Source organism: Marmota marmota, unplaced genomic scaffold (genome assembly GCF_001458135.2).
Source record: "Marmota marmota marmota unplaced genomic scaffold, marMar, whole genome shotgun sequence".
Taxonomy (NCBI): Eukaryota; Metazoa; Chordata; class Mammalia; order Rodentia; family Sciuridae; genus Marmota; species Marmota marmota.
The window spans coordinates 20,397,903-20,415,739 of NW_026000241.1; the positions used below are offsets into that span (position 1 = coordinate 20,397,903).

The window sequence follows — 17,837 nt, forward strand, 5'->3', positions numbered from 1 at the left end:
TTGAAGGTTAACCAAGAGCTTGAGCACCGCACCTGCTGCCCTCTAACCCCACCACAGGTAACACATTCACCTCTGACTATGTTCCATCATGGTCCAATCAATCACAACTTCAGATTAATAGGATGTTATGCTTATAGATTCCTCATAGGATTTATTTCCCCCAAATGAAAAGTTCGCCATCAATTTGGTTGATATGCAATCACAAAGCTATAAAGATTGGGTGATAAGATTAGCAGAAATATATCAGAGAAAATAATATAAAACTGAATGTATACAGTTAATTCTGGACAATTTTAGCCTGTTTTTTAAATTTATGTTGATACCAGAGATTGAACCCAAGGGGCACTTTAACCATTGGGCCACATCCTCAGCTCTTTTTATTTTTAACTTTGAGACAGAGTCTTGCTGAGTCACTGAGGGCCTCACTAAGTTGCTGAGGCTGGCTTTGAACTTGTGATTCTTCTGCCTCAGCCTCCAGAGCTGCTGGGATTACAGGTGTACACCACTGTATGCTGGGCCTGTTTAGTTGTTGTTCTTTTTATTTTTAAACTGCCTCTCCCTTTTCTCTTTTCTGTAGTCTTATTATCCAATCCTCTACTTACCTCTTAAATTCTCAAATATTTTCTTTGCTACTTTATTTATTACTTCATATCCACTTGTCAGTTTGCTAATTCCATCTCTACCTCCATCAGACAGACCTGTTTTAAATTTATTTACTCAGCGATTTTTTAAAATCCAACTTATTATTTAATTCCTACATGTTCTAGTTGGTTCTTTTCCAAATCTGCCTGGTTAGGTTTCCCCCTCCACGGTATTTTGCTGTATGTACATGTGCATTTATATTAAAACTCTTTATTTTAAAATCTCATTTTAACCAATAAGTAAAAACTATACATATTAATGAGGTGTCATGTGATGTATACACTGTATAATGTATATAAGAGTAGAAATAGCTGTTTCCTCAAACATTGATCATTTATGGTGAAATCATTTATGTGAAAACATTCAAAACCCTTTCTTCAAGCTTTCAAAAAACATACGGTACATTATCATCTTTAGTCACCCTGCTGTGTAATATGACACAGGAACTTCTTTCCCCTATAATTTAATACCTGCAAATCCACCTCTCTCCAACTGCCTCCACTGTCCCCAGCATCTACTAGTTACCATTCTAGTCTATATGTATAAGATCCACTTTTTTAGATTCTACATACAAATGAGGTCATATGGTATTTGTTTTTCTTTGCCTTATTTCACTTTAACATAATGACCTCCAGTTGTACCCATGTTATTAAAAATTACAGGATTTCATTCTGTTTTGCAGCCAAATAGTACTTCACTGTGTGTGTGTGTGGTACATTTTCTTTATCCATCTATCAGATGATGGACACGTAGGTTGTTTCCATTTCTTGACTATTGTGAATAGTGCTGCAATCAGCACGAGAGTACAGACCTGGGGATATAGCTCAGTGTGCTTTCCTGGCATGCACAGGGCCCTGGGTTAAATCCCCAGTACCACAAACAAACAAAAACCCACAAGAGTGCAGAAGATATCTCTTCCATATACTGGGTTTGGGAATGGTGTCATAGTTTGGATGTGAAGTGTCCCCAAAACACTATTGTTAATGCACGAGTATGCAGAGGGAAAGGAATTGGATTGTGAGAAGCTGCAACCTAATCAGTGCATCCTAGTCTGAATGGACTGATGGGGTGGCAACTGTAGCCAGGTGAGGTGTGGCTGGAGGATTTCCAGTGCCCCCACTCCCACTTTAGCTTCCTAACTCCACCAAGAGCTAAGTGGCTTTCTGAAACTCAACCCTTCCTCACTGATGTCCTGCCTCACTTTGAGCCCAAAACAGTGGAGTTGGCCATCTACAGGCTAAGACTTCTGAAACCATGATTCCCAAATAAACTTTTCCTCCTTTAAGTTGTGCTTGTTTTGATCACAAAAGTTAACTCAAAACACAAAAGTTAACTATATGATGATTGCTCTATAGTAGATTCATTTTACATTTTTCAGAAACCTCCATATTGTTTTCCGTAATAGCTGAACTAATTCACATTCCCAACACCATGGAAGGCTTCCATTTTCTCTACCTCCTCCCCAGCACTTGTTATCTTTTAGATAACAGCCATTCTTACTGGAGTGAGGTGATATCTCAGGGTTTGATTTGCATGTTTCCTGTGATTAGTGATGTTGAACCGTTTTTCATACCTGTTGGCCATCTGTATGTTTCCATTAAAGAAAGGTCTATTTAGATGTACTGCCCATTTTTCAATTGGGTTATGTTTCTTTGCTATCAAGTTTTCTGAGTTGCTTACATCTTCTGGATAGCAATCCTTTGTATAGTTTGAAAATACTTCTCTTTTCTATAGGTTGTCTCTTCATTCTGTCACTGAGATTACAGATGAGCACCATGGTATCTGGCTCTATATGAATCTTAGGACTGTGTTTCTAGTTTTGTCAATAATGTCATTGGTATTTTGATAGGGATTACATTGAATCTGCAGATCATTTTCAGTAGCAGGGACATTTTAACAATATTGATTTCTTCCTTAATATTTTTAAATCTTTATGTCTTTAGTTTAAAAAATACCTTCCAAAGCATCTATCATGTTATTGAATTATCTGAAACCCTAGGAGTCTAAAGTCTTTTGTTTTAGAAAATACGTTGACTTTCACTCACAAAGAATTACTGTGTCATTATTTCATAATTTATTGGGGACTATATTTATGGGAAGCCCAGGCAGCCTGGATGGGGAGTGGATTTCTGCAGTGGTCTATGCTTGCTTTTGCCAGGTACCTACTGGGATTATGACTCAAGTTCTAATTTATTTTTTTTCCTTAATATTTATTTTATAGTTGTAGTTGGACATAACACCTTTATTTCACTCACTTATTTTTTATGTGGTCCCAAGGATTGAACCGAGGGTCCCGTGCGTGCGAGACGAGTGCTCTACCATTGAGCCACAACCCCAGCCCCTCAAGTTCTAATTTCTATGCAATTTTTTGCTTATGGTTTCCTAGTTTTAAAAATTCAAACCCCAATCATGATTGTTGTGCTGTATCCCTGATTAAAATTCTTCAGCAGAAATATTTTTCTCCTCCTGAAGCTCAGCTTCTTTGTGCCTAGACCTGGGTTTTCTTAGTCCGTTTCTCCGCTGGCAGCGTGGCCTTTGGAGGGCTCCATTGTCAGCAGAAGATCTATCTGCAACTCAGGCCTCAGGACTCTATTAGCCCTTGTTTGCTTCAGGCTCCTGAACTTCCCTCACATTTTTGTGAGATTTGCCCTGTGTATAAAAGGATTCTTGTGCCAGGTGCGGTGGGGCATGCTTGCAATCTCAGCTGCTCAGGAGGCTGAGGCAGGAGGATGGTGAGTTCAAAGGCAACCTTAGCAACAGTGAGACACCAAACTACTCAGTGAGACCCTGTCTCTAAATAAAATACAAAATAGGGCTGGGGATGTGGCTCAGTGGTTGAGTGCCCCTGAGTTCAATCCCCAGTACCTCCCCTGCAAAAAAAAAAAAAAAAGATACTTGTTACATCTTCCTAGTTTTTCTAGGTATTTGGGGTGGAGAGGATAGAATTTCAAGTTCATCCATTCGCTGTGTAACCAGAACTAAAAGGTCTCTGCCCAGAACTGTAAATATGTAAAAACATCAGCAAGCCTGTAAACCCAGCTACCTGGGATACTGAGGCAAGAGAAGAACTTGAGCCCACAAATTTGAGGCAAGTGTAGGCAACATACTGAGACACTGCTTCAAACAAACAAACAAACAAACAAACAAGCAAAAATCAGCAAGCAATGAAAGCTGAGATCAGAGATGAGGCCTTTCTTCAAAGTACCCTGAATATTGATAATGCAGCAAAATTCTGATTTTAGCAAAAAGCTGACCTACATAAATCTATGAACTCTGATGACAAAAAAGAATAACAGAATCCATAACACAAGTTTGGAGGGGTTAAATGTTTATTAAACCAAGCTTTAAATCATACATCCACCTACCGTCTGTAAACAAATACAGTCCACGTGTAAGTAAATGGGCAGCAGATCAAAACCAGTGGAAAAACTCAAGTTCCCTTTGCACAATTGGCACCTCCCCAGAACACCCCCCGCAGGCCGACCCCACAGGGCTGTGCTGCAGGTAAGGGTGAGAGGAAAGAACCAGAGAGTGAGCTCCACTCCATCCCGAGGGTGGGGGTCAAGACAGGCATCTGTTCCACACCAGGCGGGGTGGACCACAGCAAGGCCACAGGGTAGTTTTTACATTCACAGATTGGCTGAAATAGTACAAATGAACTTTCCTAATCTCGGTGTCTCCCTCCCTATCACCATCATTGGTAAGAAGTGTGAGTTAAAATAAAGGACGGACCACAGGTGGTTACAAAAATAGATGACTCGTAGAGTAATAAATATCTATAAGTAGCAGAGCATAAACTTATATAAAATTTACCTTTTCCCATAATGTGCAGATTATCATAAGTATGTTCGAGAGGTATGGTCAGCAGAATTCAGAGCGGTAAGAAGGGATTTTTTTTTTTTTTTTTTTGGTACCAGGGAGTATATCCAGAGGCACTTAACCACTGAACCACATCCCCAGCCCTTTTTATACATTTTATTTAGAGATAGGGTCTTGCTAAGTTGCTTAGGGCCTTGCTAAGTGCTGAGGCTGGCTTTGAACTCATGATCCTCCTGCCTCAGCCTCCCAAGCCGCAGGGATGATAGGCATGTGCCATAATGCCCAGCTCCAGTAAGAGGGGATTTGGAAAGAAAAAACATTCAGGTTCAAAACCCAGGAGTCTGAACGCAGATGGGAAAACACAAAATCCCAAATCTTCCCAGCACATGATCCTACTTAGTAGACACCACAATTAGCTTACAGCCCTTTTTATATCTTAAAAAGTAACTCTTTGTTACCTATGTACAAACTTTAAAAAAGATTTATCAGGAGACCCCAAAATTGATTTAACAGCGGCATTAAAACTGCTGAAACCTGTAGCACTGTGTGCGCTTCCATGTACTTCTGTGTATGAGGCTGAAAAAGGCCCCAGAAATGTTTTAGATAGCTTTTAGAATTCCCACGGAAATCAATTCTACAATCATTTCAGTTATAGAAGAACAAAAGAAAGAAGGGAAAAATTACCCCTCAAACTAGGGTTGGGGTTGGGTGGGGTGGGGCAAAAAAAAAAATCTCACAAAATAACTAAAAATTCATGAATATATAAATGACATTCATAGGTTCTTTTAATACTTATGGAATGCTATATAAGGTAACTGTGGAATGGTATTCCGAAACCAATCTCATTTTGAGGGGTACAGTCATTCCATTCTAATTCTAAAATTAAAAGCACTTATCCCACATAATGTGCGTTTCAGCGAGGCTGACAAGTAGACTTGGTTGCACTCGACAGTGTCACCTTAAAGCTCCATAAAAGATTCATGGCTGACCTGAACTGCAAAAGTTCAGAACTCACAATTCCACAGGTAGCTATTCATGCTCATTGCTTGCAGAGAGCAAAGGATCCACTCGAGCTGTCCTAAAGTCACCTCAGCCTACAACAGTGTTCCCTGGAAACTTTGGCTAGTTTCCTTTGCTAAAACATCTCCCTAAGCCCACCGTGTTTGGGACTCGCCGGGGTAAGCAAAGAGCTTCCCCTGACACTAACATACATTCTACACCTTCAAGAGGGATGGACGTGTGCAGCTTCCCCCAGGTCTCCTGTACTCCTGGAACAACCCCTGGAGTCCAGGATGCTTGCTTCCTGTGGAACACAATGTGTGACAGGCCAGGATGAAGTAGATTTTTGAAAGTAGTGGTTCTCAAATTAGAGTGAGCATCAGAAACACACGGAAGGTGTACTGAAGCAGAGACAGCACTCGGGGGTCCAGGGCAGGGCCTGGGAAACTGGATTCCAAAGAGTGAAGCAGATCCTACCCGACCGTGGACCACACCTGGTGTGGCAATCATCAAGACCCTGACCCCCACACATCTCAGTGTCAGGATGTCCTCCTGTGACCTCAGGAAAGGTTGCATGGGACACTTGCCACAACCAAGTAGCCGGAGGCCAGAAAAGCCTAGTAGTATCTTAAAAGGTCCCACATGTTGGCAGGTAGAGAGTGCACACTCCATTCCTGGCTCTGTTCCCACACACCCAGATGACCAGGTATAGCAACTGCATCTTTCAAGAGGAATAATAGCAGCACCCTCTCAGAGGATCTGGGGGACTTGAGGGGAAGTATATAAGTGGATTATCTAATTGAAAGTTATCTAATTGTAAAAAACAAACAAACAAAAAAAAACCAACCCACAATCAAAGTAAGTTAATTATGCTGGTTTGAGATAGTGTTTAAATGTTAAATACGGTGATCTTTGAACACATTCCCTTCCTCATCCTACCAACCATTTTAATGTTGGTTAAATTTATCATCAAAAGAAGGAGAAAAAAAATAATTCATCCACTCAAATACATATGAAGTACACCTAAAAAATTTAGCTGAGATAGTCCCAATCTTATAGAGTACCACAGTGGGGAAATTTCAAATGTGATCTTTAAAAAGGATGTATAATATTGATTAGTAGAAACACCCACACAATGAGAAGTGAACACACATGCCCACATGTGTGTTTAGTTGTTGCCCTGTACAGTTGAGCCAACGAACTGCCTCTCGTAATTAAAAAACGAACCTGTAACAATTCATACATGTCCGTGTTGGGAGCACGATTGGGCAAATCTCTTGTTGCCAAGTGTTGGTTTCCACATGAACCCAAAAGACTGATAGGAGAGGCAGGACTTTCCCCAGCCCGTTATGTGATTCCCGTTAGATGTGCTCTGGATGGCTCTGGAGACAGGACAGCATCTCTGAGACAGGTCGGCCTTCGTAGCAGATCTGATACACAGCAGTAAACAATGGAAACCTGAGCAAGAGGAAATGTGGAAAGGCAAGCTTAGGCCATCTGGTTTACCTCCTAGAATAAATTTGTTTTTCTGTCCTGCTTACTAGCCTGCAGATTGATATGCCATTCTGGAAAACACAGTCCTCACTTTCCACATTGCTTTATTCTTTGGTCTCAAGAATGCAGAGCCCTAGCACTGCAGCTACAAGATCTCAGGACCATGAGACTTTTCTCTGCCTAACAAGCTGGGTTGTACTGTTGATACGCAACTCACGTGGTTATCCTCCTGGGGTAAATGGTGGTCATTTACAGAAAAGAGTTGTAGCTCAGGATCTTGGCCCACATCTGGAGTGAGTCCAAGTTCCTGTCACTGTTTTAAAAGATTGGAGAATAAACTTTAAATTGCAAGGAGATATTGTTCTCCCTTCTCCCCAAAGGATCATCTCAAGATGACAACGAGGCTGCCCACACATCACCATAAATAAATCAGGCCTGGAACACTCCTGCAAGAATCCAAGTGAGGACCCACAATTAGCAAAGCCCTGATCTCATGCTGGAAGCTTGATTTATTTTGCTGTTTCCTCCAAGATGTGAACACATATAAGTGAAAGTGTGAAATGGATGAGGGCATAAAGGAGCAACCTAATAATCCTGTGGAAAAACTGGTTCTATTTACTTAAGAAAAGGTAACATCATCTCAGGGTGTGCATGCGCATGCGCGCGCGCACACACACTCTCAGCCTCAAGTGAGCTTGACAGAATCAATAGAGTTTTAAAGGCCATTCTGAAAATTACCTGGCTAGAATCCTATAATGACAATATTTAATTTAAGAAGAGCAAACAGTACTGAGGTATCACATGTCCTTATGAGAGTCATTACTGTAGGTTTTGGAAGGTATGGAAGCCTATGCTATTTTTTGGAGTCAGGTAAACTTTGTCAAATCTGACTCTATAGCCTATGGACTCTGGGCAAGTTTCACAAACCCTGAATCAGTTTGCTCATCTGTAAAATGGAGCTGGAGACATAGGCCTATTGTAAGAATCAGGTGAGTTACCTGATGAATAAAGTGTTGTAGTTGGTACCATAATTACAGGGAAGCACAGTAACTCAGCGAGATGAAGGGCTATATGGCCAGTGGGGCCAGGCAGTGGTCCTGGGGAGGCTGGACAGCTTATGTGCTACAGGACTTCCTCCCTCAGTCAGGTGGCCAATCAGCTGACCCTAGCCCAACCTTAACACAGGTCTGGCTGGAAGGGGAGGGGAGGAGGGAAGCAGGCAACCAGTCACAAGACAAGGACACTGCAAGGCTGTGCATGCACTTTCACATGGGTCCTTTCTAGTGGCACAATGCTGGGACAACTTGTCCTTCCCTCTTTTCTGAATTCTTTGATATTTTATTCATATGACTATATCTATCTTTGTCTATCTATATCCCATGATTATATTGATCTGTATCTATATATATAGTTTTGTTTTGTTTTTTTTTATTTTGTACTGGGGATTGAACCCAGTACAAATGGCTTAACCACTGAGCAATCTCCAGCCCTTTTTCACATTTTAGTTAGAGACAGGGTCTTACTGAGTTGCTTAGGGCCTCCCTAAGTTGCTGAGGCTGGCTTTGAACTCACAATCCTCCGGCCTCAGGAGGATTGTGAGTTCAATTCCTGAGCTGCTGGGATTACAGGCATGCACCACTACAACCAACTATCTTTTTATTTTTTAAAACAAGTAATCATTGTTGAAAAATTTAAAACTTACGGCAGGCAGTTCTTTCTGATCACCCTGCAGGACAAACCAGAATCTAAACCTTCCTACTCTGTCCTGCACCTTATAGAATTGAGGTCTCGTGGAAGTTGAGTTGGTTTTGTGCAAACACTTATTTTGGGGGCAGGTAGGTGTTTCCTGCCCCCACACAAAGGACTAACTAATCCAGTACAGTCCTGGGTTCACTTGTCAAATGGACTCATCTGCCAGGGGATGGCTGTCATGAGAGCTAGTGTCACAGACCATGGGAGACTTACTTATCCATGAGTCCCTTCTGTTTGAGGATGCGGTATACTTCAGCAGAAGTCTGAGGTCCTTGGAGCTTCTGCCCATTCAGCATCTCCTTCTCCAATTCTTCAATGGTCTTAAAAGCAAAGGATTAGAAAAAAAAAAAAAACTATGGCAAAGACTAGAGAGCAATTGATTTCAAGAGGAGAGTGGGGAGGAGAGTTATCATCCCCTGCTGTAAGCCCAGAGAGACTCTCTTGGCCACAGGTGTCAAGTGACAGCGGCCAGGGCACACAGAATGCAGCAGGTGCTGTCACTGCTTTCTGTAGGGTGGTTCGGGGGACCAGTGGGAGTGGGAGGGCAGGGAGGGGCTACCTTCCCGGTTCTGGCGAATGCCTCTGCCACCCTGCGGTTCCGCCCTCCGTAGCAGGTGGTTATCAGGTCAGCCACCCCACAGCTCTCCAGGAAGGTGGCTGTGGACACCTGGCCCTTGCAGAAGATCCTGGCGAAAGCGATCATTTCCATGAGGCCGAGGCGGATGACGGCGGCTTTGGTGTTGTCTCCACAGCGGAGGCCATCGCAGAACCCAGCTCCCACGGCCACAATGTTCTGCAAAGGACACAACAAAGCCAGGCTGCTGTTAGAGCATCCCTGCGGATGAGGCTGCAGAGGGGGACAGTGGAGACCCTGGATCCACCTCAAAATGCTCAGCCCTGCTTCTCCTGCACAAAGGGTGAGGGGAGGGTGAAGGAGGAACAGCAGCTTTTATATCTCCCTTATAGGACAAGGAGCCCACAGGTGGGGACGTAGTAGCAGTGCAGTAGTATCCATCAGGCAGAAATCAGAATGCCTGAGAGCAGTCTGTGCTTAAAGTCTGTTTGACAAACTACTTGGCCTTTTGAGTTCTTTTCATTAAAACTGAATGCTTTGCCCAATTATCACACACAGAAAAGTGTACAAATCCTATGTGTATAATTTGATGAATTTTCACAAACTGAACACACCATGTAGCCAGACCCTGATCCAGAATCAGTGCAACCTGAGCCATAGAGAGAGCCCTCTGCCAGCTCTCCTCCAAAGGTGACCACTCTCACCTCTCACAGCATTGACTCCTGTTACCTGTCTTTAACTATTGTATGAGCTGGGTATAGTAGTGAACACCTGTAACCCCAGTGGCTGGGGCGGCTGAGGCAGGAGGTGCCCAAGTTCAGAGCCAGCCTTAGCAACTTAGCAAGGCCCTAAGCAACTTATCCAGACTCGGTCTCAAAATGTTTTAAAAAGTGCTGGGATGTGGCTCAGTGGCTCAGTGGTAAGCACCCCTGGTACCAATAAAAAAATAAATGAGTTTAAAACTATTCTATGAATGGAATCATGTAGAATCCAGTCTTGTACATCTGGATTCATTGTCTCAATTCCATACCACAGTTGTGAAATTCATTCATATTTTTACACATAGCAAACTTATTTAAATTGTTGCATCGCATTCCATTGTTTGAGAGTACTGTAATTTATTCTTTCTTCTGTCAGTGGGCACTGGAGTAAGTTGCAGCTTGGGGCCATTACAAGTGTTGCCACTAGGGACACACACTGTGGTATGCATCCCTTGGTGGCTACACACAGGCAATTCTCTTGGTATGGCATGGAAATTGACCAGGTCCACATAAGTGCAACTGGAGTTTCGGTGTTTTGTTTCATTTAATAATCTCTAAACAAAGGCTCATGTAACATTCACTCTCTGCATGCCTGACAGACACAAGGCAAATCAGACATGAGCCCTCCTCTTCCAAAGTTGATAATCTGGTTTGGGGGTTGGCAACCTAAGAGCCAACTGCTAGTTTTTTGTTGTTGTTGTTTTGTTTTGTTTTTTTGTTTTAAGTTTTTCAATTTTTTTTTTTTTAGTTGTAGATGGACATAATACCTTTATTTTATTTTTATGTGGTGCTGAGGATCCAACCCGGTGCCTCACATATGCAAGGCAAGCACTCTGCCATTGAGTGTTTGCAAACACTGATCCCCAGGGAACACAGTCACACCCCCTCATCCACACACTGCCTGTGGTTGTTTGTGTTGCCAGAGCACATGCGAAGTCACGACAGAGCCCCAGAGTCCAAGGTCCGCAACGCTTAGACATCTTCTATCTGGCCCTTATGGAAAATGTTTGCCAACCCTTGACAACACAGGAAAAATACCACATGTGCAAAGTATCGCTCCCTGGCTCCCGGCCCTGTCCACTTTCCTACTTCCTTTTTCCTTGCCAGGAACAGACAAGTATTTTTGACTCAATCTAACTGCACTCGTGTTTCTCAGTAATTCCTCATGATTATTTAGGTATTTGTGCCTTAGAAGATCTTAAAACATAAGGCAAGCTGGGCGTTCAGTGGTGCTGTCTGCAATCGTTGCTACTCAGGAGGCTAAAGCAAGAGAACTGTAAGTTTGAGGTCAGCCGCAGCAATTTATCGAGAGACCCTATCTCAAAATGAAGAGGGTTGGGGATATAGCTCAGTGGTAGGGCAGTTACCCAGCATGCAGGCACCCAGTACTGCAGACAAAACAAATTAACCGAAAACAAAAACTACGAAGTAAGTTGCTAACTAAAGGGAAATAAATAAAAATGTGTGCTTTTTTTTCCTTCAAAGAACCTATATTTTATTAACAAAAGAATACTTTTTTTTTTTTTTTTAATTTGGGGATTGAACCCAGGAGGTGCTTTACCCGTGAACTACATCCCTGGCCCTTTTTATTTTGGGATAGGGTCTTGCTAAGTTCCTTGGGACCTTGATAAGTTGCTGAGGCTGGCCTCGAACTTGCAATGCTTTTGCCTCAGCCTCTGAAATTACTGGGATTACAGGTGTGTGCCACTGGACCTGGTAAAAATAACATTTTCTTAAAACACGTGACCCATTGATTCTGAGTGATGAGGTGAAAAATGGGGAGAACTGAAGCACTGGTAGCCTTACCCTGGGGCTGCAGGCAGTGGGAGAACACTGGAGCAATGAGGTGACACCAGGACAGGCAGGGGCACTCACAGCAGAAGCTCCAAGGCCAGTGTGGATAGGCAGGCCCAATGGCTTTATTAAAGTTATCAAGGCAATGGGCTGAGGCTTAGGATAGGGGTAGTTAGCCTAGTGGTTAGACCACAGAAACTATTCTTAGATGCTTCCTGCACCACATCCCAATCACTGGAACCCATTCTGTCACGGATACCTGACAAACCCACCCTAGGAAACATCGATGGGCTGAATGGAAGGTAGGAGAGACTTCATCTAACCCAGGGCTCCTGCAGACAGGAGGGCAGGGGAATTATTTATGGAGTGCCTACAGTGAGTTGCACCAGGCTCTTTGCCTGCAGTCTCATCTTAAATTCCCTGATGACTCTGAAGTGTGTACCTATCCTCCCATTTCCTGTCTGGCACAACCCAGGCTCAGAGAGGCTCCCTAGCTTGCCAAGAATACCTCCCTGGCGAGAGAAGGAGTCAGAGCACGCTCCAGGGACCTGGTTCACAGGCCCACTCTGTCCCTTGTGACTCACTGCTTCCACAGCATGGGACACTCCCTCCTCCCAGGGTCAGAGAGACCTTCCTCCCCCTCTGCACTTCCGTGTCTAGGGGGAGTTGCCCCCGCACCCTGCTCAGGACAGCTCAGGACAGCTCAGGAGAAAAGACTTACCAGGAAAAACAGAAAGAATGGCAACTGCTAACCTTACTGACTTTTTAGAGCTTCCCATATCATGAACCCCTCTAAATCTAACAGTCCTGCAAGACAGGTCCTATTATCATGCTCAGTGAGAGCTGAAGCAACTGAGGCCCATGGCAAACAGCTATCAGGAGGAGACACAGGAGACGCCCTGCCCAGGGGGCAGTGAGTAAAGGGAACAGAGAGGCCACCTAGGAGTTCAGGTAAGAACTTTCTAACAGGAAGAGCTGGCCCACTCAACCGAAAAGACTTGGCAGGAGTCTCCGTCACTGGGAGAGCTCTTTCCAAGCAGCACTGTATGGGCAGAGGCTGAGACCAACCAGCCCAACTGCACTAGGAGAACAAGCAGATGAGGGGACCTGGGGGCCTGCAGCCCCTCTGTGACCCCTTCACCACAGGGCACATGGGTCTGGACCATCTAGAAGATTCCACTAGATAACTAACCTTCCCATCAAGGGAAGCAGGGGACCTGGGCTCCCACCCACTTTAATTGCTTTACGAGGCCTCTTGAAATCTTTGCCCTCTCCCGCCACCACTTATCACAAGAAAAATAAACACACTGAACCAGTGAGATCCTGTGTTTGAATAGCATGCGAGCAGATGTCCTCCGAGATCGCTCAGCTGTGAAAGTTATCATTACCCACTGTGCATTTAAATCTGCTTTAAACTATCTGCAGCTAAAAATACCAGGACTTTCAGAAGACCGACGTGATTAAGCCCGTCTCGGTTTCCTGGGTTATGGTAGAACTCGGGCAATCATTCACCTTGAAGTACGGTTTTTGCAATTCTGAATTGGGGTAGGTTGGACAGGCCCTGGGCCTCTTCCATGGCCATCGTCCCACAAAAAGAATGGAAAACCAGAGAGCTGGTCAGATGCCTGCAGCTTTGCAGACACTCTCCCACCTAAGAAGAATCACCCCACGGAAAGCCGGATCAGTATCCACTATTTTCTGTAAGTCCAACAATCCATCTGATTCTTCCTAAGGCTAGCTCCTGAAGCACCTGACCTCAGAGGAACCCGCGGGCAGAGTGTGGGCTTACTAAACACAGAAAGCTGCTTGCAGGTTGGGCCCTGTATAAGTCAGCCAGGCCAAGGTGTCAAGGAAGGCCAAGGTCAGCCCCATGCTTAGCCAGGGCCAAGGCAAGCACCCTGAGATGAAGCTGCCTTAGCTAGAGCAGCAGTGTCCAAGAGACGTTTCAGCAATGACATCACGTTTTATATCTGCTCTACCCAATACAGTCACCACTAGCCACATGGGGCCACTGAGCCTTTGCCATGTGGCTACTGTGACACAAACTGAATTTTTAAGTTTGAAAACTTTTAAGTGGAGGAATGAGGACGGTGAGCCGCTGTTGGAGTTCTGAGTGCAGTGCACCCCCACAAGAAGGAAGGCCAGAGATATAGTTGCAACTCACAGAGGACTTGTGCCCAGGCTAAGGTGGCTGGAGAAGTTCCAGGGCACCTCATTAGCTGCAGCTCCTGGGCTGAGTAGAGATCACCTCCCAGAGAAGGAACGCTGTGGGATTGGCTATCAACATCAGGCCTTCCATGCTCGGTGGGGCACGGAGTGATGTGGATGAGACCTATGTTTGGGAGACATGGGCCTCAGAACAGGTCCTGTGTTGCTCATATGCACACTCTGCTATGAACAGCTCTGTAATGCGGACAGGAAGTTCAAATCCCTGCCAAGCACCTGCACCTGGAGCTCCATCAAGCTGTCTTGCCACTGTACCCTGAGAATTCAGAGGAGTTGTAGCTGATGACAACCCAGGTCACGCAGAATGACTTCACCTGTAACGTGGTGCTGGACCACCCCACAGCGCCAAAGCAGAAGTTCTACCGCTGCCTGTTTCTGGCCTTCACCCTTTCTGCCCGAGGAGCTGAATGGAGATGGAGGCCAGAGGAGGATGGAGGTGAGGCCAGGAGTCCAGGGTCACTAATGAGAAGGTCCCGGACAGGACTGCCAGGCAGGGGGTGGTGAAAAGGAGTCCAGAGTAGGTGCTAGACAGGGAATTCTACGGCAAGGAAGGCACACTTGACAGCATGTCAGCCACCAGCAAAAGCCCTGCTGCAAGGCAGTACCCGGGCCAGAGGGACAGCTGACCACACAGCTGTGACCCCTGTCATCCAGCTCAGGAACTCGCCTCTGGGTAGTTTTCTATACTGAATGCTTACTTCCTCAGCTGACAAAATAATATTTTAGAAAAGTTCTAAAACTTTTTTTTGCAGTGCTAGGGATCAAACCCAGGGCCTTGCTAGGTAAACACTCCACCACTATTTACCACTAGGCAAGTGCATCTTAATCATTTGTTAAAATTTTATTTTGCAACAGGGTCTTGCTAAGTTCCCCAGGTTGGTCTCCAGCCTCAGTTTCCTCAGTTAGCTGGGAATATAGGTATGTATCCATATGCCTTGCCAAAAGCACTTTCTTCACCAAAAAAATAAAAAATAAATAAATAAATAAAGCTATGACAGCATCTTCATTTGTTCTAAAAGCAACAAATAAATTGCTTTCTATGGAAAAATTATTACTTAATTTGAATATAAACCTAAATCTCTACATACGGCTAGCAGCCACCCTGCTGAACTGTGCAGACTTTGCTCATTCACACAAAGGCCTGGCTGGGTCTAGACGGGCCCTGACTGGAGACCAGGCACAAGGCCGAGCACGGTGCGTCACGGCCAGTGCCCTGGAGCAACCTCCATGCACCACAGTCAGAACCACACGGAGGAACCCACGAATCCGTGGCACAGTTGGCTGGCTTATCCCAATCTATTCTCTTCTTCCAGAGTAACAGAGTCACCCTTTTAGAACATGAGGACAAAGACCATATGCCAGGGAGGCTGAAAGAGCCTGGGTCCCTTAGGATTCTATGGAGAGAGCTGGTCATGTGAATTCTAGATGTTTATATTAAGAAAGAAAGAAAACCTTCTACCTTGCTCAGCCACTATTATTTTGCGTCTCTTTTATAAGTTTCATCTGCGTCCTGATAAAGCGGCTACACACTTATGAGTTTTGTACTTCTCTGTATTAGTACTTCTTAAAATTTACAGCCCACGAAAAGAAGATAGACATAGAAGAATAAATACTGTATGACTCCACTTATAAAAATTCTAGAAAATGTAAAACTATAGTGTATAAAAGCAGATTAATGGTGCCTGGCGGGAAGTGTGGCAGTGGGGACTACACATGATATTGTCTGGGGTGAATGGAAATGCTCTGTTGTGTACAAATCTACCATAAAAATAGTCAGGAGAGGCCATGGTTTTGGACTGATCTCCTGCACTAGGTCCCCAAAGACCAGAGCAAACCAAAATAGAGTCACTCATGCTAAATGCCACTTCATCAAACTGAAACAAAAAAGTTTCCCCCCTGAAAACAGGAGATTTCTCGGCTTTAACTTTTTTTTTGGGGGGGGGGGGTAACCAGGGATTGAACCCAGAGGCATTTAACCATTGAACATGCACATCCCCAGCCCTTTTTAAAATTTTTTTTTTTTTTTATTTTGAGACAGGATCTCGCTAAGTTGCTTAGAGCCTCACTAAGTTGCTGAGGCTGGCTTTGAACCTGTGATCCTCCGGCCTCAGCCTCCCAAGCCATTGGGATTACAGGCATGTGCCATCATACCTGGCCTCTGCTTTGACTCTTAAAAACAAGAAACCTGAAGTGACCTGATGTTAACCAATCAGGTTTCTCCCTGTTGATCTGTTTATTTATTTTGACCTATAAAACCCACTGGCCTGCGCCTGGAAGCTCATGGTATTTTGTAGAATGGAGGCTGCCCATATTCATGAATCACAAAAGAAAGCCAGTTAGACTTATAACTAAATTTGTTGTCATTTTGTCTTTTGATAATATTCACTGTCAAAACAGATGCCATTTATATAAAGTTAATTTTTTTTTTTTTTAAAGAATATGTTCAGGGGCTGGGGTTGTGGCTCAGCGGTAGAGCACTCGCCTCTCATGTGTGAGACCCTGGATTCTATCCTCAGCACCACATAAAAATAAATAAACAAAATAAAGATATTGTGCCCCTTTGAACTTTCTTTTCATTTTATCCACATAGGGAGTGCTTTTAACGTTTCTATTTTTGTTTTTCAGTAAGTTAAATGACCTCATGGTTTTGTGTGCAAAAATGATTATGTACTGCCGGGTCCATTGGTACACATATGTAATTCCAGCTACTCAGAAGATTGAAGCAGGGGGATTTCAACTTTCTTCTCTCTACCTATCTGTTGTACGAGACAGAATGAATATGACTACTTTCATCATCAGGAAAACTCAAGAGAACTCCTATTTGCACAATAAGAGCAACACATGGTCGTCATTTTGCTTTGGCACGTTCTGATGGAGGAGGGCTTCATTTTATTTACAGTCCTTAGATACGAATCAGAAAAGTCAAGTTGTACATAGTAACCAGAGAACACAGGACTATGGTTCCCAAAACCTATGTTGACTCCAACTGTGCCAATATTTGCCACTCTCCAGTCATTCACTCCTTTGGTCTTGATCTCCTTACCTGTATGATACAATGGTTAGACGCAATAACTGCCAGAGGATCTATTTTTCATTTAAAAAAAGAATACCAACTTTAATGCAGGACCATAGGAATGAGGGTAGCTAATCTCCTTTCAAAGAGTATCCGAGGGGGAACACCAGTAAGTGGCCCTCAAGCTCTGCCTGCCTCCACCCCATCAATCACCTTCTGTCATGGTAACAAGAACAAATCCACTTACAGGCTTCCTGCCAGGAAAAATGAAAAGTCATTCTAAGTTCACACACAAGGCCAGCAAGGGCTCCCATTAGCAGAAGCTTTTCCAGAACCCTCAATCTAGAATCTTTTCATCCAGCACTCTCTGTACTGATTAGGATTTCACAGCTTCTCCACTGACCACCAAAAACATCCAGTCACTCAAAAACAGCTCTGGAACTCTGGCCAGTGCTGAGTAATTAGGCATTCATGATGCCCCCTGCTGCTGTCAAGTGGTCATTAGCTTAATGGGGGACTATTAAAAACACATAAAAATCCCAAGCAACAAAAATAAACAAAGCATATGAAGCCAGCATCTTAAATGAGTAACAGGGCCTGCACATAATGGGAAGAATACCCACACATTCATTTAGAAATATGGACGCATTTAGAAATGTGTAAGTGTGCTGCCTGGGAGCCCAAGTCTGTAATTGGTTTTAATTTTTTAAATGCTCATTGTATATTGTGACGATGCAGACACACACAATATTCATTCTAGAAA

At 43.9% G+C, this 17,837-nt stretch overlaps 1 protein-coding gene across 2 annotated transcripts in view; it reads right to left on the bottom strand.

The window, feature by feature from the left end:
* Positions 1-3,953: 3,953 nt before the first annotated feature.
* The window catches only part of Gpd1l (glycerol-3-phosphate dehydrogenase 1 like), a 60,229-nt gene continuing 46,345 nt past the window's right edge, over positions 3,954-17,837 (bottom strand). For both annotated transcript variants that reach the window (XM_048795480.1, XM_048795481.1), the window contains exons 6-8: positions 9,266-9,499; positions 8,920-9,026; positions 3,954-6,918 (exon numbers count right to left, since the gene is read on the bottom strand). In XM_048795480.1, the coding sequence (XP_048651437.1) occupies positions 6,822-6,918; positions 8,920-9,026; positions 9,266-9,499 (438 nt within the window). In that variant the 3' untranslated portion in view covers positions 3,954-6,821. The remainder of the gene's footprint in view (positions 6,919-8,919; positions 9,027-9,265; positions 9,500-17,837) is intronic.